The following is a 24,997-nucleotide window of genomic DNA, read 5'->3' as shown; positions in this document are numbered from 1 at the left end:
GGGCTGTGGGAATGTGCTGGGCAACTGGAGTTGTCCTTGTGCCCAGAGACACCTCCTTGCCCCTCACCAAGACAAACTTGAACGCACCGGTCAACCCCACGTAAGTACACACAGGCCTGCAAACACACATGCGCGCATCAACACAGAACCTTTCTGAAACTCTCACTGCAGGAATAGCACGCAAGCTGACTTCAGAAGCTAAGGGAGACCCCTTCCTAGAGCCAATGCTGCAAGGAGCTCCTGGGCTCCTGGCCACTCCACTTCCCCCTGCGCAGCCTTTCCTCCACATCTAACACACTCGACCACACGGCCACACTCGGCGTGTCGCTGCAGTGACAGTGTGGCACGCACCGATGGAACACACATACGCAATGGTAGGAAGCGCAAAACAAAAACTCCTGATTTCTTTCATCAAGTAAGTACAGCAGAAGAAATGGCGTTGGTTAAGCGTCCTGCACTCCCTGATGTGGCTGGAGTGGCTGAAAACGTGCCATGGGGCTTTGGCTTCCCACATTCATTCCACTCGCTAGGCTGATCTAGTCACTCATTTGTAAACACAGATTTGCTGCCTGGTTTCTCAGTCTTCCCGCTTTCAGTCTTTATTTATTTATTTATTTGTACTTGCATTGATGATTGTCTGCCTTTAGAATTCCATTCTACGAGCAACAGCAGTGGGAGAGAGGATTTTCAGTTCAGTAAGCGTACCTAGCATAATTTCATGGGCAACCAGTCCCAGTCTGCACCGTCCTAGGCCAGGCCAGTGCGCTCTGGCAACGGCTGCGCGGGATTACTGAAGCCCTTGGCCACCTGCCTTGCGCCTGCATCAAGTTCCTCTTACCCTATTTATCTTCCCAGTCATCTATTTGTGTCAAGAAAGGAAACATATGAGTACAGCATCTGTTACTAGACTGACATAATTACCAAACACTTCTATAAGGAAAAAAAATAGGCAATAAATCGCGATTACTTGTCAGGTGTTTCAGGAGACAGCATTAGTCTTTCAATCATAGCGCCTAGTATAAGCTGAACATATGGTGCTAACAGCAGAGATTCACCAGCCCAGCCTGGTCTTTGATGGGCACAGCCATCACAGAAATGTCACCTCTTCTGAACTGGCAGAGAAAAGTAGGTTTCTGTTCCCCAGCCCAGCCCCTCCGTCCTGATGACCAAGGAGATCCAAGGGACGTCACTGCCGGCCACTTCCCCCTGTTGCTGATGCCCAGCCAAGCTCGGGGTCTGTCGGGGAAGTACCTCTAACTTTCTCCCGCTGCAGACTCCGAGTGCTGATCACACAACTAACTACAGTGACCGTGTCTCCTGTTTCCTTCTGGGTTCGAGCAACAGGTCTTCGTGGCTCTGCCCCGGGTCGATCTGCCCTCACAGTTTGCTGGAGGCGAGGACAGGAGGAAAGAGGCACGGGACCCAGGACCCACACACACCTGGGCACAGGACCTGTCCTGGCTGCTTCCTTCCAGCCCGAGGAGACCCCGCCCGGCCGAGCCCCCTTCCCCCGGGCCCGCCCCGGCCCGCGCCGCCCCCAAGCCCCGCTCCCCAGGCGGCCGCGCACCCGTTACCTGCCAGGCTGCCCGGCCTCTGGAGGGTGGCGGTGGCATACAGCTCCTGCGAGTGCTTGCTGTACTGCTCGGACGCGTGCACCAGGCGCTTGGTGGGCGACAGGGTGGCGTAGGTGCCGATGGTGGAGCTCAGCTGGTGGACGGGCGACGAGGAGATGGTGGACTGCACGGTGGGGGGCGAGGTCACGCGGATCGGGGACAGCCCGGCCGAGGAGACGACGATGTTGATGGGCGAGCTGGTGCTGTAGGACTTGGCCAGGCGGCTGGGCGACTGCTTGGGCGAGGAGCCCCGGGGCGCGGCGTAGGCGGCGCCCTCGGGAGCCGAGCCCCCGCGCTGCAGCTTGGCGGGCGAGCCGGCCTGCGCGGCGCCCAGCGGGGAGCCTCCGCGCGGCGGCGCGGGCAGCGTGGCGCTCGAGTAGTAGAGCGGCGCGGCGGCGGGCGCGGCGTCGGGCAGGTGGAAGGCGCTGCCCAGGCTGGGCGCGAACGGCTCCCGCGGCGGCGGCGGCGGCGGCGGCGGCGCGGGTTCGGGTCCCGCCAGGTGCCCGGCGCGGGTCGTCGTGCCCTGTGCCGGGGAAGAGCAGAGAACAGGCGCGCTGAGGCCACTCGGAGCTCCGGGGCTCGGACCAGCCGGGGTGCCCTCGCAGCCCCGGGGTGCGCCGCGCAGAGGGACTCGAACCCACGCCCCCCGCGCCGCGCCCCGCCCCGCCCCGCGCAGAGAGGCAAAGCTAGCCCAGCGGAGGAGCGCGGCGGGCGAGACCGCGAAAGTCGCTTCTGGCAAAGCAGGGAGGCATGCGTTTGCTCCGGCGATCCGAGACTCTGCCGGAAGGGCAGAAGCGGCGCGTTCGTCACGGGGAGATCATTTAAAGGCCACCCAGCACTGAGCTCTCCCCGGATGCCCTCCTGATCTGCTAGTTATAGTCACTGCAAAAGGAAAGGAAAAAAAGTCCAGGCATCCAGGATCCCCGTCCTTGCACTAGATACAATTGATCATCGCAACGCGGGCACTCATGTAGAAGAAACACGGGACTTAGCATCTATCCCGTGGCTTTAGCCAACCACGCGCTGCTTTTTAGACCAAAAAAAAAAAAAAATTAAAAAAAAAGTTAAGCGGAGAAGGAAAGGTTAACTCAAGAATAAACTTGGCTTGGGCGTATTTTTAAAAAAGGTATCTAGAGGAATCGCAAGCAGAAAGCCTATTTTTTTTAAAGCCTCTCTTTTTTCTGGAACCCTAAAAACGCCTCCCTTTTTCTGGACTTTATGTCAGAATGTTCCAGATCCTTGGGCACCTCTCCTCACTCTCTAGCAGGCTTTCAAGAGCCCCGGCTAGCGGTGCTTTCCAGCTGAAAGCCAGTTGCTTCTCCTTTACTCGGAGAACACAAAAGGCAAGGAGGCTGGGGTGAGGCGGGAAGACGGTTGGGGGCGCGTCGTGGAGTCTCACCCAGAGGCACATTTGCATTCGAATGAAAACACTGCTTTGCCAGCCGCTTCTGGGCGGGCGGTCTGGGTCTTCCAGCATCTCCCCTAGGGGAGTAGCAGCGGGCTTCTGGGAGCTGCTGGTGTGAAGAGGAGCACCCCACTATTCAGGGCCCTGCCAGTGCAGTGAGAAAAAGCTGGGAAGGAGGGGTTTAAAATGAGGGGGGCCAGCCAGGCAGGGAGGAGAGCGGGGCTGGGGGAAGGGAGAGTTGCTTTCCACTACAAGGTTCAACTGTGTCCCTCCGCAGATCAGGAAGGGGCACGCTGGGCACTTTCTCTACACACACACACACACACAAACTTGTCTCCAGGATGTCAAGTTAAAGAGGAGAGCGGAGGATTTAATTGAGTAACACCAAAACCCTCTATTAAGAACAGCTTGGGGGGAGAAGAGCCACCATCTGTGCCAGGAGTGTGTGTGTGTGTGTGTGTGTGTGTGTGTGTGTGTGTGTTACACGTTTACTTATACATGATGTGCACGTTCAGTATGATTGTTTGCTGGGTGTGGTCCTGCACACCTTCAATCCTAGCACAGAGGTACAAGGAGCACTGTGAGTTCAAGGCCAGCCTGAGACTACATAGTGAATCCCAGGACAGCCAGGGCTAGAGCAAGACCCTGCTTCCTAAATACATTATCACAATCCACAGGAGTTACTTTGAGCTCAACAGGGATAAGAGTAAAATGTGAGCTCTGTCGTTCTGTTCACAGAAGAGTTTCTGGTAACCACAATATGCCTGGTTCTACAGGAAGATTTGTGGGTAAATGAAGGCGTGGTAAACAAGGCTTGACCGAGGTTTCGGCACTGAGACCTCATGCGCGTGTGGTGGTGTAGGAGCTCCACAAGCCCCTCTGTCCCACCAAACCCCAAGAACGTGGTTACTATGACTAACCCTGGCCATCACATGCAGAGTCTTTGAGTGTAGGAACTAAGTATCCAGGAGTTCCGGAAGCTTTCCAGCATCCTGAGGAAGTGTCTAGTCCCTAGAATCAGCACAGCACAGCCTCACCTTGAGCCCAACCTAAACATAAGTGGACCAGGGAGCATCATGACAAGCTCTGTAGGTGGTTATGGGCTCACCAACCAACTCCGTGACAAGCTCTGTAGGTGGTTATGGGCTCACCAAACTACCTCCGTGACAAGCTCTCTAGGTGGTTATGGGCTCACCAAACTACCTCCGTGACAAGCTCTCAAGGTGGTTATGGGCTCACCAAACTACCTCCGTGACAAGCTCTCAAGGTGGTTATGGGCTCACCAAACTACCTCCGTGACAAGCTCTCTAGGTGGTTATGGGCTCACCAAACTACCTCCGTGACAAGCTCTCAAGGTGGTTATGGGCTCACCAAACTACCTCCGTGACAAGCTCTCAAGGTGGTTATGGGCTCACCAAACTACCTTCGTGACAAGCTCTCTAGGTGGTTATGGGCTCACCAAACTACCTTCGTGACAAGCTCTCTAGGTGGTTATGGGCTCACCAAACTACCTTCGTGACAAGCTCTCTAGGTGGTTATGGGCTCACCAAACTTTCGGGACTACTGAGTGTTACCTTGGAATAGGCTCCCAAGATGGAGTCACCAAGGTCGGCAGAACAGTGAGAGAGGCATAGGAAAGTGGATTAAGCACATTCCTTAAGAAATCACCCAATGATTATCCCCTCCTTGCCTCACAATGCCCAGGTCATGGTTTCCTGGCCCCTTATCTCCGAAATTACTTGGTGACTGATCTGGTGTCACGCCCTAGCTATTTTAAATTGTTAGTGATGATCTCCCTAGAGGAGCTTTTATTTATTTTTTCTTTTCTATTCAACTTAACAAACAAATGCTTTTTCCTTTCTCACCTTCCCACAGCCGAAGAGCCCTATGAAGCCCACTGCCTGAGCACGCCGGTTGGCTGTGCTCCTCGCCTGACTCGGCCCTGGCAGCTCGTGCTTCTCCCGAATAACAGCTTTCATATTTGCCTCAGAGTGGTCGTTGTGGCCTTGGTCACTCCTGAACCTTACGCAGATTAACAGTATTTTGGTTGAGGGAATCTCCAGTGAGCCTGGGTGTCTGCATTTCTAACAGTCTTCCACACAAGGCAGCTCAGCAGATCTAAGAAGTTCCACTAGTCTATAGACCTGTGCCTTTTGAAGCCTTGCTGGGCCCTCACTCAACTGCCCAGAACCAACCTGGAAATTGCTAGAAAATTCTCCAACAGGAATTTCTAAAACTCTTTCTACAGGAAGCTAATGATGAGAAAGAACTCTTCGGGAATAAGGAGAGCTTCTTACTTCCAAAGTAACACTTTATGTTGTGTCTTAATTAACATGGGCAATCACCTTATAATGTATTCAGGATGCCATTACCAAATGGTGTAATTTTTACCAAAAAAGTTCTCATAAAAGTAACTAACTGACTTAAGAAACCAATTTATGGCTATAGCAAAATATTAAGTCTGTATTTAGATATTTGAATGCTCTGCGTCTCAGGGAAACTATGGATAACTATTGTGTAAACCGTATTGTTTTTTGACCTATTGGCACTTCTGATCTTAGAATGCTACTTCACTTGAGGGTGACTGTGTCTGAAATTTCCTTCAATAGTCCCCAAACCTGTAGAGCTTTTGGTAAGCATCAGTACCAGCTCCAGACACAGAGATCCAGAGGCTACAGAGAACTCAACACTAAGTCATATTTCTAAGGTGTGCCAGGCAAGGCTCAGGGAACACTGAGGACTAAGGGGAGAAAGATTCCAAGAGCCTCAGGGTGAGTGGGATTAGCCTTAGGCACCATCTCCTCCTTCCCCACAGAGACTGACTAAGGTCTTCAGGACCCCACAGTGAATACCAACAACCCTACTGAGGACAGCCCTCAGTGGAACAAGGGTGAGGAGAAGGGCCATATAGTGTAAACTTTTAAAGAAATGAAACTTAATTTTAAAAGATAGGAATGGAGGTCAGAATTGTTAAGGCATTTGCCTACAAAACCAAAGGATCAACTCTCCGGGACCCATGTAAGCCAGATGCAAAAGGGTCACTTGCATCTGGGGCTTATTCACAGTGGCTGGAGGTCCTGGAGTGCACATTCTGTCTCTCAATCTCTCTCTCTCTCTCTCTCTCTCTCTCTAATAAATAAATAAAATACATTTACAAAAGAAAGAATGACGTCCAAGTCAAAAATCGAGAGATGTTCTAGGGCACTGTATTGTATTGTATAGTATTGTTTTTATTGTATTGTATTCGTGAAACTTTATCAGTAATTTTTGACATAGAAAAGTAAGAAAAAGAAGCCATAAGGTTTTTCATACTGTGAAATATTAAAGCCATTCAATTTGCACTAAAATACAAGCCTAAAAACATCTCCTGAATCTGTGCTTTTGAGCCACCCTCAGTGGAAGACATTCCTGCGATGTATCTGCTCAGTGGCAAGCAAGGCCCAAGAGGCTTTCTGCAAACAAGTTCTAGAATGGCCAATTCAAACACGGCAGCCGTGGCCCACTGAGCCCTTGAAATGCAGCTAGTTAACTGAGGTCCTGGATTTAGTGGACATTTGGTTTTAATTAATCTAAACTGGCACAGCCCCACGCAACCAGGAGCTACCATACAGGACAGCCCAGCTGCAGGAGCCCACCTGAGGCTCACAGAAAGTAGTCCAGGGTGCTGGCCCGTTACTATGACTGCAGAGTCATAAACCTGTAAGAACGGTTCTCTGGCTAAAGGGAGAAATTTGTTTTCTAGCATCATTCGGACACAAGTGGCTCTCTGGGAACATGCGTCCACTTTTGTACCACTGTTTCTTTCATTGTGTAATTTAATTTAGTCCCCCAATCTGTTTGGGATACTTGAGGCTGTGTACTTCAGGCCTGCTTTACAAGTCATGGGATAGCTTATAAATGTCCATTATTGCATGAAAGTACTATGAACAAGTTTCAACACATACAGAACTTTATCCACTTCCCTCTGTTTTCAGTTTGACCTCAAACAAGGGTTAATATAAGAAAACAGTCAAACTAATCTTAAAGTTAGATTTCAAGTAAAATTTAAGCTATTAAAAATTGAAGAGTATTTTCCCCCTAGGTATAGTTAGAAGTGCACATGTAGTGGGAATGGAAACAAAGTTGTTACTGATGAAGAAACCCATAAAAGAAAAATGATACAAAATATTTCATAAGTTCTTAGAGCACTTTGTGCCCCAAACTGTCCTCTGTCCAGCAGTTCTGGATACTGGCAGGGACCGTTCTACTGGTGGCTGCCTTCCATTTCCTTGTGTAAGTCTCAAGCCAGAGGCTACTTAGCCTTCCCACTCTTGCAAAAATGGTGATCTAGTTCTGTAAAACTGTCACGGAAGCAGGACCTCACAGGCGAGCTACGTTGTCAAGTACGTGATCTGGCTGAGTAACTTCCGACAGGCTGAGTTGGGTGCACATTTAATGTAATTCTCTTTTAGTCTGCTATTATGAAAAAGAAAAATATGAAATATAAACTCATCAATATGTTTGTAAATTAAACATTGCATCTGTGGATGGACATTTCAGGTGGAATCGACACAGCTACTCAAGTGGTGGTTTTGAAATCTGTTAGTGCAGTGGAGTATGTGCAGGGGTAGCATTTAGTGGTGTGATCAGGCCTACTGTGAAGTTGTTGGATGCAGCTACCCCTCTTTTGTAGAACAATTGAGAGGAGGATGTATTTTCCAAGTGCGGTAGATAGACAATTGAGGCGGGAAGTTAGTCAGTACTCAGACTACTCCCCACAGTTACTACATAAGAGGGCACACCTTGCATAGGCTCACTACCAATGCCCACAAGGGACAGACAAGAGCCTCTGAGCTCTTGGGCAGAGGAGCCTGCGCTTGAAGAGCACGCGGCAGGTCCCTGGAACGCAGCACTTCGGTGTGTTCTCAGGGCTGTCCACGTGGCTGCGTTCGCACAGCGTACTTTTGGCTTACAAGTACAGCACTGCTGTGTTTGGGAAGAACAAAATTCCGAGAATAAGATGATCTTAGTCCAGAAAGCAGCATCAGTTCCAGTACTAACCACAATGACTTTCTTTCTCCTCCTGTGTCTTCAAGGGGACTGGGGACGGCAGAGAAGTTAAAGTGCAGAATTCTCAGAACATGAACACTTATTTAATGCTTATTCACTGAAGTTCTGGCAATATGAACAAAACAAAACATTCCAAAAAGAAAGAAAGCTCCTAATGCTTGTGGCCAGTTTTCAGTGGCTGCATTGCCAACAAGCTCACAGGAATCTTGAGTTCTGGTCATGAGACTATTTCTTAGTATGAGACTAAGTGAAGTCACATTTTCTAAAGCAGATCCTTGATTGATGGTAGTCTTTGTGAAGGTACAAAGAGACCTGCCAAGTTTCCTGACACAGCCAGCAAGGCCCCAGCTCTGGATATGAATGATTTTTTGCCCAGAACGCTGGCTGGTCAGACCCACTAAGTCAGGAAGGGAGATGTGAAGCCTGTGGTTGGTGAATTCCCAAAGGTGAGACCAATGACCGGCCTCAGCAGTGTGCTGGCTTGTTTACTGTACTCACCCTCTTCCTGTGGTTACAACAGACAGAAAAACCTGCCACTCATGACGACCCCTTTGCTGCTGGTGGGACTAAGCCCCTTTTTGTAAAAGTGCTTCTAAGTCAGAATAGGGCCATGAGTGAGTAAGGTGGACAGAAAATTTCAAAGGCAGACAGAGTCCCCAGAGCCACGGCCTCCAACAGCCATAGGAACATGGCCCTGGCTTTGGTGAGGATGGAATTTACAGGAACTGTCCCAACAAAGTGTGGCTTAATGATGACAAAATGATGAGAAGGTACAAGCAATGATAAAACATGTTCTTTCCATGAGTGAAGGAGGTCAGGGTGAAAAACAGTGTCTTACGATGGGATGGTGGTTTGAATGTGAAATGTCCATCGTAGCTTCGTGTGTTTAGGCCTTATATCTAATCCCCAGCTAATGGAGCCCTTGGGATTTAGTCTTCAGGGAGGTGTTTGACCGGGAGTGGGCTACAGTACTGTACTGTCCTGCTCCTTTGCTAATCCTAGCTAGTTCACTCTTGCTGCTTCCTTTCAGCAGATGTGACAAGATGTGATGCTCTGCTTTTGGCTCTGCCATGATCTCCCCACCATAATGAAATTTATCCTCAGAGACTGTTTGCCAAAACAAACCTGTTCCTGCTTCTGGCTTCTTCTAGTTGGGTGTTTTACCTAGCAATGAGACAGCAACTGCAACAGAAAACATCTTTCATGAAATGCACTTCTCACTGGTAATACTCAGGTGACAGGATTTTTACACTGTCAACTCTGTGTTCGGTGAAACTTTGGGGAACATGCTGCAGGTTGTTAGGGTCAGTGTTTTGAGAGCTTTTGTATGGATAAGGCCAATCACCCCCACAAATCTGAAACCAGAAGAAATCACCAACTTTAAAATGCAAACAATTATTAAAGTATGATGCAAAATGTTGCTTTCGTATAAAATCACCTGTCCAAGTAGTTTGTATTCCCTGAATTGCTCCCTAACATGTAATGAATTTGCCTCAGTGCAGAAGCCCATTGTTCACATGTTTGGGTGACTTCTCTTTTGTAGTTGTCTCTGGAATGGCGTGTCAGTCCTGATACTGTGAGAAAGGTTTGGGTTTTGATAGAAGCAAACAAAATGGTGTGATGTTCATGACGTGATTCTCCTGAGTGGTGTCAGCTATGGTAAAAGCTGACAACCCGAAGGCCAAAGAAAGCTTCCCTGTGCAGTGTTCCTGACGTCACTGTTAGTGGCATGGTTGTCACAAGTGGAAAAGGAAGGACCAGTTTACTTGCTGGTGACATCATTCTGACAGTGAAAGGAGATGCCCACCACAAATTAAATTAAACTAAGGTGCTTGGAGGGAAATTCTTTCCTTAGATGAGGACATGCAACTGAGGAATCACAAAGAGTAACTACCACCTGTGGAAACCATCCTCAGTGTGCAATTTTTGGGCAAGGATACAAAAACAAAGGGGCGGGGGGAGAGATGAAAGGAGAAGTAGATGAGAAAGAAGAGGAGGAGGGAGAGAGAGGAGGAGAACAGACACAGAGATATGGAGCTCTTGCGCATCATGCTGGCCCTGCTCAAGCAGCTGGGCCGTGGCAGAGAACTCTTGGTCTCAAACCCACTAAGGCACTTGTGCCAACATGGTGGTAGCTTTTGCAATTGTGGAAACTGATTTTTTTTATTCTATCCTTTCATTTATCTTCAACAAACCTTTGCATATAGTCATCACTAATAAATATTCTAAAGAGTACTTTTTTCCATGGTCATTTTTATAATCTCATAGGGAAATTATAGAATTCTCTCCTAGGGGAAAGAAAAGTAGGGAAAAATGTGAAATAATGATAAGAATCTTAGAGAGTTTTATCATAAAGAATACATCAGTGGGGGTTCTTGACAGCAGCTACTCCTTAAAGTCTACATGAGTGCTGGCAAATATACTAGATAAAACTTTGATTTCAGAAAAGGGGCTGGCTCACTAAGTACAATTTTTAATAAACCACCTACTTGCACAGAACCGAGAGTGAAGCAAACACACACTCTGGATGAGAAAAGCTTCAAGCTGGGCTGCATATACTGATGTAGGGAAGAGAATATAGAGGGAGACGCTTTTAAAAGCAAAGTGAGGCATAGAGATTAGTAATCATCTTAAAGCTATCTGAAAAAAAAATTCTGCCAGCCTCCACAAATATGCCAAGGAAGAAGTATAAAATTACATGATTTCCTGTCCACATGCTGTGTGATGTATGCATTTTCTGCTAAAAATATCTCTACAATTTTGCATTTTCCAAATGCACTGGTAACTCTTCTACGTGAGGATTTTGTTACCTAGAGACAGCTTCTTTCGTAATTAAGCAAACCAGAGTGATGTCACCCAAGCCTCTCTCATTCCAAAGAGGAGCCTAACAGTGGCTGATTAGGGGAGCTCCTCCTCTGCGCCATGTACGACTGTGGGGCCTACCCCACCTCCATCCACAGGGTTCCTGACACCCTTGCCCTTCAGACCTGATGAGCATGTGAGCCAACAGCTCATGCCCTGACGTTCTCACAGTACAGTCATGGCCTCTGAGCAGATGGTCTATTTATAATAATAATGTAGCATAAATGAGGACTGTTAAGACATAAAATGAACCTGGTGTGGTCCCAGTACTCATGAGGCAGAGGTAAGAGGATCACTGTGAGTTCAAGATGAGCCTTGAAACTTCACAGTGAGTTTCAAGTCAGTCTGGGCTAGAGTGAGACCCTACTCAAAAACAAACAAGCAAACAAACACAAAAGTCATAAAGTCAGTGTAACATTAAATACACAGTCTGGGTCAAGAAGAGAGGTTAATTTTGATTCTGAAAAAGAAGAGTTCATGTTAGAGAACTGTCACATAATTCTCATGTTCTTTTAGCTAGCAGGCCATTTCTTCCCTAAGATTAACACTGTACACCCATTTCAGTTCTGCTGGAAGATATGTGAATGACTCAAAAATATTTAGGCTCCAGGGTTGTATCTATAAATATAGAATTTCATATTTCTTATAAATTTTGTTTGTTTGAAGGTTGAGATGCAAGATTTTATGTTTAGACAATGAGAAAAAGCATATTCCTCTTCAGAGAGGTCCCACCATGCCAGAAGTTATACGTCCAGCATTGTAGCTAATTTGGAGGAAAATTGGCATGTATAGAAGGAGGCAAATCCTGGAGGTAAGCCCAATGCTTTATCCTTTAGCCCACCCACAAATTGGTACAATGCAAAGAATGTGGCTGGTACTGAGGGAACCTGATGGATTTTGGTAGACCCTGGGTCATGTGCTGGGATACGGAGATTGATTTTGCAAGGGTCCAGCTCTTGTATGGAGGCAAACTATTGGGACAAAGCAAACTTAGATGTGACTATATGTGATCTCCCCAAATGATGCCTTTAGAACATAAGACATGTTAGTTTCTTCTGTTTAAAATTCTGTAGTGGATTCTGTGTGTGTGTGTGTGCGCACATGTTGGTGTATATGAACATGTGCATGCACATTTATGGAGGACAGAGCTCGACACTGAATGTCTCATTCAACCATGCTTCCACTCTATCAATATATCTATTTATCTATCATGTATCTGTCTGTTTGTATATCTATCTGTCTATCTATCTATCTATCTATCTATCTATCTATCTATCTATCAGTCATCTATCTATCTACCAAATATCTACATACATATCTTTCTATCTACCTATGTATATATCAATCTATATTTTGAGGCTGGGTCTCTTACTGAACCCAGAATTCACCAATTCTGCAAGACTAGCTAACCAGTGTGTGTCCAGATCCTCCTGTCTCCACCTCCCCACTGATGGGATTAGAGGCTTGCATGACCACTCCCAACATTTCCTTGGGTGCTGTAGATCTGAATTCAGATTCTGATGCTTGTGTGGCAAACACTTGATTCATGCAGCCATTCCCCCATTCCCGATTCTTTTCTTGTTCCTCATTTCATTCCTAGTTGAAGATGGGATGTAACAATTATTACTCTGATTTCCCATCACACTGTAAGAGTCTGCAATCCTGCCGTAGCCAGCCTGGTCTCCTTGCTGTTTGGTTAGCATGTCAGGTAGCCCCATTCAGAGACCGCTGTGTACCATCCCCACCTAGGCATACATCCCACCCCTTCTCTATCATGTCATTGTCCAAACGTCTGCTCTTTAAGTCCCGTACTGTTTCATTTTCCCTTTTAAATATTATCCTAGTTGATCCCATTTCCTTCCCATAGGAACCATCATCTTGCAGTGCATAGTGAGCAGTTTGCTTATTCGTGGTGACGGATTTCTGAGATTCCCTCTGGGCTGCCAGAATGCATGGCCCGTGGGGTAGGCATTATGCCTAGTTTTTGCATCGCTCACTGTTAAGGACATGGGCTCATGACATCAACAGGTGCACAATAAACCCCGCAATGAGCCACAGAACAACCAGACAGAACAGAGTAGTAGAGAGAGCAGCTCTACGTGACCGAGACGCCTTGCAAGAACCTACACAGAGGCCTTGCTATCTGCACAGTGTTTCATCTCTTTGCATTTTTCCTCTTTTCCACAGCTCCTGAAAGGGGAACATTGACAAAGCCACTCCAGGCAAAACAATGGCTTCACGGAGGCAATAATGAAGAAATACAGTGTTGCTAGAATAATAGCTTAACTTCAGTGAATGAAATGTTTCTGCTTATGGTTCAGCCACAGTGATGGGTTGTAGATGAGCATGGTATAGTCTTGGAATGGGCCATTCTAACTTTCTTGCACATCTCATTTCTTTACAGACATTGCTTGGGGCCATGTGCCTGCTACTACTAGAAATGTTAGAAAGAGCCTGCCTTCAGGTATCTTTCAACTTCTTTGGAAAAACATATGGACAAATCATAACTTGCGGATAGACCTGGCTTAGAGAGTTATGGGAGCCAGTGACGGCAGGGGTTCTGGGGATGGGTTTGGTAGAGGCAGTGGCCAGTAAGTACTTAAGGCATAATTATCTTCTCAGCTTGGTAGTTGCTGTTCTTTCACTCCAGGAGCAAAAGCACAGAGGTTAAGAGTGCCTTATGCCACTGAAAATATGTTTAAAATATCATAAAACAATGTAATCCTCCAATATAACAGTGCTAGTTGATTGATTATATATACATTGTATCTTAAACCATAAAAATAATATATTAGCTTCTCATACAAGATTTTTTTGGGGTGGCATAAAAGTTTTCCAAGAAACATGTATGTGTATTTATGTGTGTGTTTATGTGACTTCTTTTTATCAAGAACAGGTTTTTAGTTGCAGACATGAATTTTGTGTAATGAAACTTTAAGAAAAGAAATGCGTTTTAAAGGAATAATGAAGGGCATATTTCAAAACCAGATTTGACAAAGTATAACTATTCCTGAACTAATCATAATTATCTAGAGAACATGTCTGTATACTTAATTAAGAAATTATACTATGCTCCTTCCTGGGATTCACTCCAAAGAATCATCACATTGGTTTGTTTGAGAAAAAAAACATATTGTCCATCCCCTAGGGCCACTTCAGCATTCAGAATATAGGGCACTCTGATATCATGTACATTTAGTCTAGTAAAGAGGTGCCCACTTACATATTTATACAACTGAAAATGTGTAACATGCGCACAGTGTAGCAACTCAGAGCTATTCTGAAAGAAAATGTGTTTACCGGTCAGTCAAAGAATTCTGCTGTATTTTGTTATCCCTTCCCACCCTTCCCAGCTTCAAAGGGGGCATTTTGCAAGTTGTGGGGCACGCCTACAGAAAGACAAGCGGACCACACGTCCCTCTGCCCAGCACCTGCTTCCCTGGAGCCCGTGGACACAACACGGCGAAGGACACGTACCTGGCTGAAGCTCGGGCCTGCAGCTCGGGCTTGCGTGCTGCGGGCTGGGAGCTGCGAAGGGGCTGTGTCACCCAGGGCCAGGGTCTGGTTGCTATGGTAGCTGGCCGGATACTGGAAAGACCCTTCAGGTTTGGAATTGAGCTGAAGTGCACTCTGGGAAAGCAGGCTGGGCCCTGCGTTGAAAGTCATTTAGAGCAGTCAGTGACAGTGTCAGCGAAGCAGAAATGACATGTATTATTTATTGAGAGTAGTCTAGAGTTATGACATGCACATGACTCCAGCCACCGATGCTCTGAATTCTGAGGACTGAAATGACCATATCATTCAACTCCAACTCCCAAATGAGATTTTTTTTTTTTTGGTGGCTTAAAAAGTTCTCAGAGGAGTAGATTTTCTGATGATCTCATCCTGACCTACATAGCGATTATTTCTTATGAGACAAACTAATCAAGTAGTTATTTTTGGATAAGATCATATCAGATATATTTGAAATAATGTAAAAATGTCTAACTTTTTGTTCACATTAATAATTGTGTTAACATAATTATATCTGCTACTTAATAATTGGCATGCTAAAACACTCAAAGCCTTCCAATCATGATGGATTCTATTGTATAAATAAGGGCATAACACCACAGTGCTATCTCGTAGACAGTGTTTAAAATATTAACATTTGCTCGCTCATACAGTACAGAAAACACCCCAGTCTCATATAGTCCCCGAGGAGAAGTTATCTTTGCCATCACAGTAATGCTCAGTAGGAGAACAAAGAGAAGATGTGGTGTCAGAATTGGTGCCACATCATGGCCTATATCATAAGAGATGAAAAAAAGAGTATCAAGTTCTGGCCTTATAGTTTAATTATACTTTGCATGTAAGAGTTTGTTTTATGTTCTTGTTTTCTACGTAGTTGGATTTCATGCATGATATTGTGCATTGTGTTTCCAGGGAAAGATTTAAAACTCAAATTTAATGCTCACTTTGGGGACGGACGCCAGTGCATAGACACACACTTTCTAGTTCACCCGGGGTGTGCTGGGGCAGCGAGGGGCTGAGAAGGGTGCTGGAGGGCACACACTTACACACTTGGCCATATCATGTTCCTCACGTTTCTGTGTCACACGGCACAAAGCAGCCTCTTTGTTCATGGGAAGTAAGTGATACAGACTACAGGGTAACCATGGAAACAGCTTTGATGCCCTTTCTTGGCTTTTCATTTAGAATAACATTATCAGCTGGGCTTGATGGGGATTCCCTTTATAAAAGGATTTGGTAATCAGGTGGGGTGGCACATACCTTTAATCCCAGCACTTGGGAGGCAGAGGTAGGAGGGTCACTGTGAGTCTGAGGCCACCCTGAGACTGCATAATGAATTCCAGGTCATCCTAGGCTGGAGTGAAACCCTACCTCACAAAACCAAACTTATTTAAAAAACTAAACAAATGAAAAAATAAAATGAAAAAGCATGACCATTCCTAAAAATTCTAGGAAGTCACAAGATTCTTATGTCTCTTTAAGAATTGACCATTACTTTCTATTTCAAATGGTACCCTTGATGTGGTAGGAACCACCCCTTTCATTTAAAGAAAGTGTTCTCTTTTAAACTTGTCATTTAAGACCTTCACCTTTCCTCACATTCTCTGTTGGCACTTTGAAACAACATGTGAAAATATATTTTTAAATCACTGTGTATTAAATAATAAGGAAGTCACCTAATATAATTAAGACAGTATTTTTGAAGCCATGTAGTTTCTGGACAAAGCCAGTCAAGAAAATAAAAGTGTTCCCATCCAGCTCCAACTTCATCATGCAGCACATATAAAAAGTAAGCCTGTAATTCCTTTGCTTTTAATTTAAAATGTGAAGTCCAGAACAATGTATATAGCAGATGCTTAAGTTTCTAACAGTTTGCAAAAAGATCATTTAATCCATACTGCTGGTATTACAGGCCTAATCACCAGAAACATGATGTCTCTGTGAAGAGACACGTTCCATTCCATTCTGGATGCCAGGAGCATAGCGTCACCACCAGAGTGGTGGCAGCTGTCAGGTACAGCAAGGTGAAGAGTCGGTCTGTATGGTCTAGCTGATGGAAGGCTGAGCTCTGCAGACAGCTTCTGGGAGGCAAGGAGTGGCCTCGGTTAGGGACAGTGGTGCATAGGGATGGACCACTGGAACATGACTGAGGTCAGCAATGGAAGGGCACTGAAGAATTTTAGCCAAGGGCTTTACTTGGTCCCCACTGAAGCTCACAGCTTAATGGAGGAAAGTGAGCGACAGTGAGAAAACAAAGTCCTCTCTGTTGAGAGCTCACTGTTTTGTCCTTCGGTGGGCGGCTCCCCACTATGGCTCGCTGAGTGGCTTGCTCCAGAACATGCACCTGGACCTCACGGGTGGCTCTGAGCAGAGCCACCCCTGTACACGCCAGTGGGTGTTGAGGGCAAAGAAGGTTGAAGCAGACGCAGAGCTCGGGAATCCCAGCGCAGTGAGGTCACGTGAGACATTTCACTGAACATGTCCTCATCACTGGCTTTCAGAGGGAGTGCAGAACATTTCTGGGAGGAACTTTCCTAACTATGTATTTAGGAACTCAGATAATTATGTGTATTTTGAAAAGATTCACATACTTATCCCCAGAAACTTACAAATGCTGTTTATACAGTACTTTCAAATGACAATGGAAGGTCCTTTTCTAAAAGAATTTCAATTAAAAATGTGATTTACTTTCTCTCGCAAAAGGGTATCATGGGATAATCAAATCTGTTCATCTTTTATGAATTTGGTCATGTATTTGATCAATACTCAGTAGAAACAAACCAAGATTCTCCATCTCATTACTTTGTTAATAAATCTCAAACACTGAAACCTAGATGTAATCTGACAATGGTAATTGCAACAATGAACAATATATCATAACAGTGACATGTCACCTGGCAAGGACAAAGCCATCAGGGAACCATACACATGTTGCTCAGGACCTTTTTGAGGTTCTCACTAGGTCTCAAACCATCATCACTTATTTATTCCAGTTTTGGAGAGCACAGTGCACAGACATATGAATGGATGGAAAAGGTTAAAATTATAGGATAGGGGCTGGAGAGATTGCTTAGTGGTTAGGGCGCTTGTCAGCAAAGCCAAAAGACCTCAGATCGATTCCCCAGGACCCACGTAAGCCATATGCACAGGGTGGGGCATGCATCTGGAGTCTGTTTGCAGTGGTTGTAGGCCCTGGTGTGCCCATATTCTCTCTCTTTCTCTCATTCTCTATCTCTTACCCTCTCTCAAATAAATAAAAATATCTTAAAAATTTATAGGACAGCCTTTACTTGTTTTATAATGGAGACAAGCTTTATATATAACTAACTCCTCATTAGTTTTATTAGCACTACTGCACACTGAGGCAGGAAGTACAAATTTGCCAGAGATTAACTTATAGTTTGGGGCTTTTAGTTATGTTGTCATTCTCTCTCTAGGACTTTTGAATGTATATCCTGTGCTGCTTGGCCTACAGGTAAACTTAGAGTGCCTTCCTGAGAATGTGATGTGTATGGACTGGAGGATGCAGTAGTATGGGATGATGCAGTTGGGGGAGAGGAAAACATGTTCCCATAAAATCTGCCTAAGAAGATTGAATATTGTTTGCAGCAAGATTATTTGCATGAGAAGAAACTTAAACTCCGAGAAATAGTGGACCATATTGTCCTTTTTGGTCACAAGAAGAAGAGCCCATGCTGTGGAATGAATGCTTTCAGGACACTGACCTGAAGAGTCACAGTTGCTTTGATCTTTGTTATCTTGCTCCTCAGGGAAGAGTCCTTGAAACTGAGCTCAAGGACCTGTTTGATGATGGGCTCTGTATTTATGCCAGGTAGATAGTGGGTGTGTGTGTGTGAAATATTTTACCAATAGTACAGAATGCTCAGGATAGTCTTCAGTTCTTGGCCTGACCAAACCCATTCATTCCAACTGAACAGAACAGAAAAATCCCATGGAAAACCCACAGTCAATGCAGTTCTTTCTCAGAAGGTACATGATGCAAGAGATCTTAGGCACAATAGCAATGCCCCAATAGTTTTTTCAGCTATAAGAACTGCTTAGAGACCACACAGCAACTTATGAAAAAGAAACCCCGAGGTGTATCTTTCTATTATTCCCAAAAGTGTAAACTGAGGCTGAGACCAGATATACCAAGAGCCAGTGTTGTAAGCTTGGTGAATTAAAGATGAAACACACATCTGTCTTCTATTTCCATAGGCAGGAATCATTATCTTCATTTCACAAGTCACTTGCACACACCAACACTTTAAGGTTGAAAAAGTCTTTTGTAAATGGATGATCCCTTGCTTGCGGAAGACATCTTTACACATCCAATGATGGTACTTCCCCAGTGAACTGCCACCTAGAGTCCCAGGTGCAATTCAGGGGAAGCCTTGAGGTCTGCTGCTAGTGGAACAAAGCCAACCTCAGTGAACATAGAGGTTGAAATATTATTATTATTTTTTTTGCAAAAACTTTAGACTGATTTATACATGACACCAACAGTTTTATATTAACACGCATAGTTCTCCTTATTAAATTAACCTGACATTTTAAGAGTTTCTATGACCAAGTGTGGTAGTTTGAATCAATGGCCCCAATATATTCAGTGTTTTATTAGTTTGTAGTTTGCATCTGCAGCTACCTGGCTGGAGGTGGTGTCACTGGGCGGATCTTAGTTGTGGTGGTGGGTTTGAGATTTCAATCTAAAGATATGCAAAGTGTGCCTAGCTGGAGTTCCCAAAGTGTGCTGTGGCTTTAGGCTTTTAGGCTTGTGCTTCTCTGACTGTGTTTGGTCTTTTGAAGGCAGGCCAGCTTCTTCTGCCATTATGAAACTTCCCCTGGATCTGTAAGCTTCAATAAATCGCTTCCTCCAAAACTGTGCCTGGTGTGGAAGCTCATTTCAGTGAACCTGAAGCTGTCTGCTACACCAAGTTATTCTATTTGCTCAGGTTTACAGACCTCATCTCACTGCTGATTCTTGACAGTTAAGTGCACATCTATCCCTGATTCCTTAACTCTTAATTAAAGTGCAGTGTACAATGACACAGAAAAGGCCAGAGGCTTCCAGCATGATGCTCACATGTCATCATCTAAGTCTATAATCTGGAAAAAAGAAAGTTCAGAAGTATAAGTCAGCAGACACGGTCCAGTCTGCTTTCATACTGATTTGCCCTAGATAAGGAAGACGATGCTGGCCACCAGGTCTACCATGGGCTCTTTAGTGAGTGCTCATGAAGTTCCAAGGACTGTCTGAGCAGTTTATGTCTATGAACTAAATGAACTGTAAAAATCAGCCCATGAGGACAGTACTATCAACTCTGTTGACGAGGAGGTAACTAAGGGTTCCCCAAAGTGAACTCGCACAGTCAATCTAGGCTGCCAGCCTCCCAGTCTGGCTTCAGGGAGAGTATCCTTTACAAAACGCCTTGCATTATGCTGCATCTACACATTTTAATCTCTGCAAATCTGAGCATCTAAAAGTGATAATGGCTGTGAAAACACGGGCTTCGACATGAATGCCAGATATTATTATTGTCTACCTCTCCAATTGCATAGCCACATAGTCGGGTCATGATGAACCTTGATTGGGATTTGTTTTTCCCCTGGTTTTGTCTCACACATCACTTACTGTTTCCTTCAACACCCTGAAAGCTTTCATTTTGCAATGGAGGCATCACATGCATAGCTCATCAAAATAACTGTCTTGAAATAAAAAAATAAAAGCACTGAAGACAAATAAACACCTAGTATCTTAGCCAAGAGATGAAAAATTAAAATCTTTTGGCACTAAGAGAAACTTGTCCTTGTTTTCTCAGACTGAAATTCCTTCCTCTGCTAATCTCAAAATTGACTCTCAAATGGCAAGTGTTATTTAAATGTTATCTCTTCCATGAAGACTACCCTGGTATCTGATTGTGCAGGTAAAAGCAACCCTACATCACCCTGCTTGCTACCTTACATTCTGCTGACCAGATTCTATGGGATTTAACTGTTTAACAGATTATGGGCACAGTGTGGGAAGAGGAAACCTGGGAGGGAAGCTGGACAGACGTGTGGACATTTAAGGTGACCGTGCAGTGGGGTATGGGGAGCAATGTATTTAGAGGCAGGAGAGACAAACGACCAGGAAACTCTTGCAGTGCAAGAAAAGAAACGTGCAATGGTTTAGAAAATCACAACTGGGGTAGGGAGACCAGGAAGGGTGGGGAGTGAGGTACACGTGTCTTAGGGAGTAAGCACACTGGAGGTACATTCCCAAAGGAGCTGTTGATGGGAAGCACATGTGGGATTCAATGTTTCGAGATGGAAAGGCTTAATTTTGTATCAAGGGGTTTGGGAAGATGATACAAATTCATGTACAATAGTTAGAAATGGAACCTGCTTTTAATACTGATGGTAAAACAGCATGGCAAACTTATTCCTTTCAATCTTTAATAATTTCATGGGTCGAATTTTGAGCACATGTAAATTTAAATTTCGAACAGAAGGGTGGCTGTTTAAAACCTTGAGCCACACAAAGGAGAGTGGGTCTCCAGAGGGTAGAGTTTACAAAAAAACTTAATTTCAAAAGATTACTTTACCATTTAAAAAAATTGCATTAAGAAAAAGCTAATGGAATGAATAGTGTCTTGAACTGGAGCCCAAGGAATATTTTGTGAGCCTCTTAATTCAGGATAATCAGAAGAAACAAACACACATTGAGACGTGTATGTTCAGTATTGAACACCTCCCAGGCCTCTCTTGTTAGATTGATATTTATCAGGAAGTACAGAAAAATGGTTTACTCTGAGGTTAAACTGTTTCTTTCAAGATCATTTTTAAAAACTTATTCTTATGTAGGTCATGAAAAATAATATCAAATTTCAAACACATCTATAACTAAGGAGCAATTTGCGTTCATTTCTACCCCTTTGCTACTTGATCTCTGTGGATGGTTCAGGATTATTTAAAGATTAAGTATTCTGTTTTAAACGAGAGCAAATTCTTATAGCAATATCAAATAAAGACAATGGGTAAATATATTATGGTAAATATTTGATAAGGTTAAGGCAAGTAGGTAGTGGTGATTACAAAGGGGTTATTATATACAATAAAATGAAGGAGAAAAATAAATTGTTTGACAGTAGAACTGGTTTAAGTCAGCGGTGAAGGCTTCAGAGATGCAAACTGCAAATTACTCTGCAGGATATTCATCCCGACTTGGTGAAAAGTGCACTAGTCATCAGTTTCAGAATAGCAGCTGCTTCTTTTTTATCGATTCTAGAGGGACTGTCACTTTACCAGTTTACTTAGAAGAGATGCCGAGTGGAGATAAACTGGTTATTTTCTCCTGAGCTTCATTAGCACTTATTTATGAAGCTCGTTTGGAGGAGCTCCACTGAGGAGGCTCCCTGGACATAGTGGCTCAGCCCAACTGCCATTTCCAAAGCTTAACAGAGGGAAAAGCTCCGGGGACTTGTTACACAAGGAGGCTTGGAGCTGGTGTGTTCTACAAGCAGGTAGGCACTTACATTTCATTGCTATGGCTCTTTCTCCAGAATATCTATTTCTCTACCAGGTTCTTTCCATGTGAAGTGCTGTATGTGGGAATTACAACTCTAAAAATATTCAAAAAATATTGCATTATACATGCAGACTTCAAACTGATTTTATTCAACTGATGTCATTGTCTTAGTATGCTTCTTCAAGTTGGACTTATAAATGTACAAGCTTAAGGCTGGAAAAATATTCACTATATGCAGTGTCTGTTTCTTTAAAACTGTATATATTGGTAAAAACTGAGAAAAAAGTTTATTTGCTAAAAAAATACAAATATTAAATGCATAACTTTAGCTTGAAGTGCTTAAACACAGAATTTTATAGTGCTTTGAAGTATAGCCATAAAATGCTAGCATAGAATCATTATTTCCCAAGTATTTCTTTATAACGTATTCTCCTCAGTCTATTCACCATTAAACATTTAAATTAATGTTATAACAATGAGAAGAACCATGGTGCATGTGCTTATAAATTAATATTTTCTTTAGGACAGACTTCTACTTCTCAATACCAATAATTGTGAAAAGAAACAGGAAATTAATAGAAGTCATTTTGAAGAATAAAATCCTAAAAATTAAATCTAGACAATTCCATGTGGGATCCACTAGTTTACAGAGCCCGTTGCCAATTTAGAGCAAAAGCAGACTCATTCTCCACATTGGCACGCTGGCTCTTGCATGTTTCCCCCGCTTCCTGGTGCATCTCACTACAGAGGGTTCCCTGTTGCTTTGGCATCTCTGTGTAAGCAGTTCTCAAACTCTCTGGTCTCTAACCTACTCTGAAACATTACTGAACACTTCTAAGAATTTACAGTGATACAGCTTCGACATGATGGCGTTTGCTTGAATATTGTAAATAAGACTATGGAGCAAATGTTCCTTATGCTCTCAGAGCGTGGCTGTTATCACTTAGCATGTGGCCTGAGAAGAAGGCTTTGCACTGTCAGAACATGGAAATTACACATGCAATCTGACCCCAGAAAAATTCTGCCCAATAGTCGTGTGAAAAAAAGAAATAAAGTCACTGGAAGAAAACTAAACTGACTACCATAGTTAAGACCATTTGGCCATGAGAGCTCCTTGGAAGAGGCTCTGTGAGCCCTAGGTCTCTCTTGTCTACTTTGAGAAGCCTTCTTCCTATCTGCAATAGAAGAACCTTCTGTATCAACCACTAGAGTATTTCTATCAGACTCCATATTCGGTGCTTGATCCCAGAAGACTCAGGTAAAACATGATAATGACGTATTTAATTAAACATTTGCAATGGTCTTTCTTGTTTTGGGAACATCACACATTTGGGAAATTCCCACAGTTTTGCTTATTCCTTCAATTCTGAGGGATGCACCTGAGCTGGCGACCCATTTGGAGAAGCTATAGCATATCTTGCAAACATCTGTGGTGGAAAGAAATCTAAGTAAAATCTAAGAGAAAGAAACTGCATATTAGCTGAGAACCAGATCCAGGCATTGCCTGCAATGGAAGATGAGTCTAGCTTCCTAAACTTCATTTCTTCCTATGCGCCACCTGTGTGTCTGCCCCGGGCTCTGCCCTCCGTCTTCCATTTCACCACCACAACTTTCTTTCTCACCGACTACAAGGACCAGCAGCGCTAGGGAAGTGAATGTAAGAGAATTCAAAAGAAATCAACTGGATACATGTAGTCTGCGATGACAATGGAGAAAACAGGCCTGCATACAGGGACAAAATTCTAGAAGGGAAACTGTCCTGTTTGGATTTTAAAAGCAAGGGCTGAAGGAGTATGAAGTGGTTTCAAAGAATGTCCACCTCACTCACGTAGATGCAGTTCTGGAATGTGCTATCCCCACGGGCAGACAGATGTCTCTGGCCTATGGTGGAGTGAGGAAACTTAAGTCCAGAGGTTCTCCACTTCACTGCTCTGCGTACTCGAAGGCCTTGCTTCCACCATAACAGAACACAAAGGAACAAGCTATGCTTTTCCCCTAAACACAAGTTTCATTTGTTGAGTCAGTTTGATTCATATTTTATTTTAATTTCTAGAATTTCATGACAGCTTTGGATACCTAGCTCACTTCTCTTTCCATTGATGTTCAATTTTAAGAATTATGAAGACAATCACTTCCCAAAAGTGTCTCTTACTTTAGCGTTAGTATTGTATAAGAATATATGGTGTTATGTTTTGTAGTTTTTAATAACTTGATTTCTTAAAAGTTCTCCTGTGAATTAATTATATCCACAGTAATGAAATAAAAACGATAGACTGCAAATCCACATTGATTAATATATTCACCTGCACTAAAGTACACATGATTACTTTGTTTGGATTCGGCCTGCTCTAAAGGGAAACCTCTAACAATCTATCTATCTATCTACCCAACTATCATCTATCTATCAATCATCTATCTGCCAATCTGTGATTACTTCCTGGTTGTTTAATACATATTAATATGAAATTTCAGAATAGCATGCATTTTTTATCCCTAACATTCCAAATACATCAGCTCTTATGATTTTCCAATTAGTGAAAATATCAAATATATGATAGAATTCAATTTGATTAAATTTAATTTGATTGATAAACTAAAGATAGAAGAACTTTCTTTTTAAAATATGTTAGACAACTTAATTTCTAGTCAACATCTATTTATTTTATTTCAAGCAATGTTTCCAGAGTTAGCTTTTCCCCTTTCTAGTTTTAAGTTGTTTGTTTGTTTATTTATTTATTTACTGAAGAAGAGTCTCACTCTAGTTCAGGCTGATCTGGAACTCACTTTGTAGTCCAGGCTGGCCTCAAACTCACGGCGATCCTCCTACCTCAGCCTCCCCAATTCTGGGATTATTGGTGTTAACCACCACACCTGCATTAATTCTGACTTTTGACTGATAATATTTGTTTTATTAATTTTTGCCTGAGACATAATCACTCTTACCTCTGAATTTATATCTCCAGGCATGCACAGACTAACTAAAGCAGTTGAATCATGGCAGTTCAGGCTAAGCCACATTCTACGTCAGATGTAAGGGCTCTGAGCACC

At 43.9% G+C, this 24,997-nt stretch overlaps 1 protein-coding gene across 4 annotated transcripts in view; it reads right to left on the bottom strand.

The window, feature by feature from the left end:
• The window catches only part of Ctnnd2 (catenin delta 2), a 954,874-nt gene that overhangs the window by 428,016 nt on the left and 501,861 nt on the right, over nucleotides 1-24,997 (bottom strand). For 2 of the 4 annotated variants that reach the window (XM_045132307.1, XM_045132308.1), the window contains exons 6-7: nucleotides 14,407-14,579; nucleotides 1,575-2,136 (exon numbers count right to left, since the gene is read on the bottom strand). The exons of the other annotated variants lie outside the window; for them this stretch is intronic. In XM_045132307.1, coding sequence (XP_044988242.1) covers nucleotides 1,575-2,136; nucleotides 14,407-14,579 — 735 coding nt within the window. The remainder of the gene's footprint in view (nucleotides 1-1,574; nucleotides 2,137-14,406; nucleotides 14,580-24,997) is intronic. 4 annotated transcript variants of the gene reach the window in all.

The sequence above is a fragment of the Jaculus jaculus genome, chromosome 13 (assembly GCF_020740685.1).
Source record: "Jaculus jaculus isolate mJacJac1 chromosome 13, mJacJac1.mat.Y.cur, whole genome shotgun sequence".
Classification (NCBI taxonomy): domain Eukaryota; kingdom Metazoa; phylum Chordata; class Mammalia; order Rodentia; family Dipodidae; genus Jaculus; species Jaculus jaculus.
Note: the sequence above shows the minus strand (reverse complement) of the source record. Positions and strands in the feature narration are given on the sequence as shown.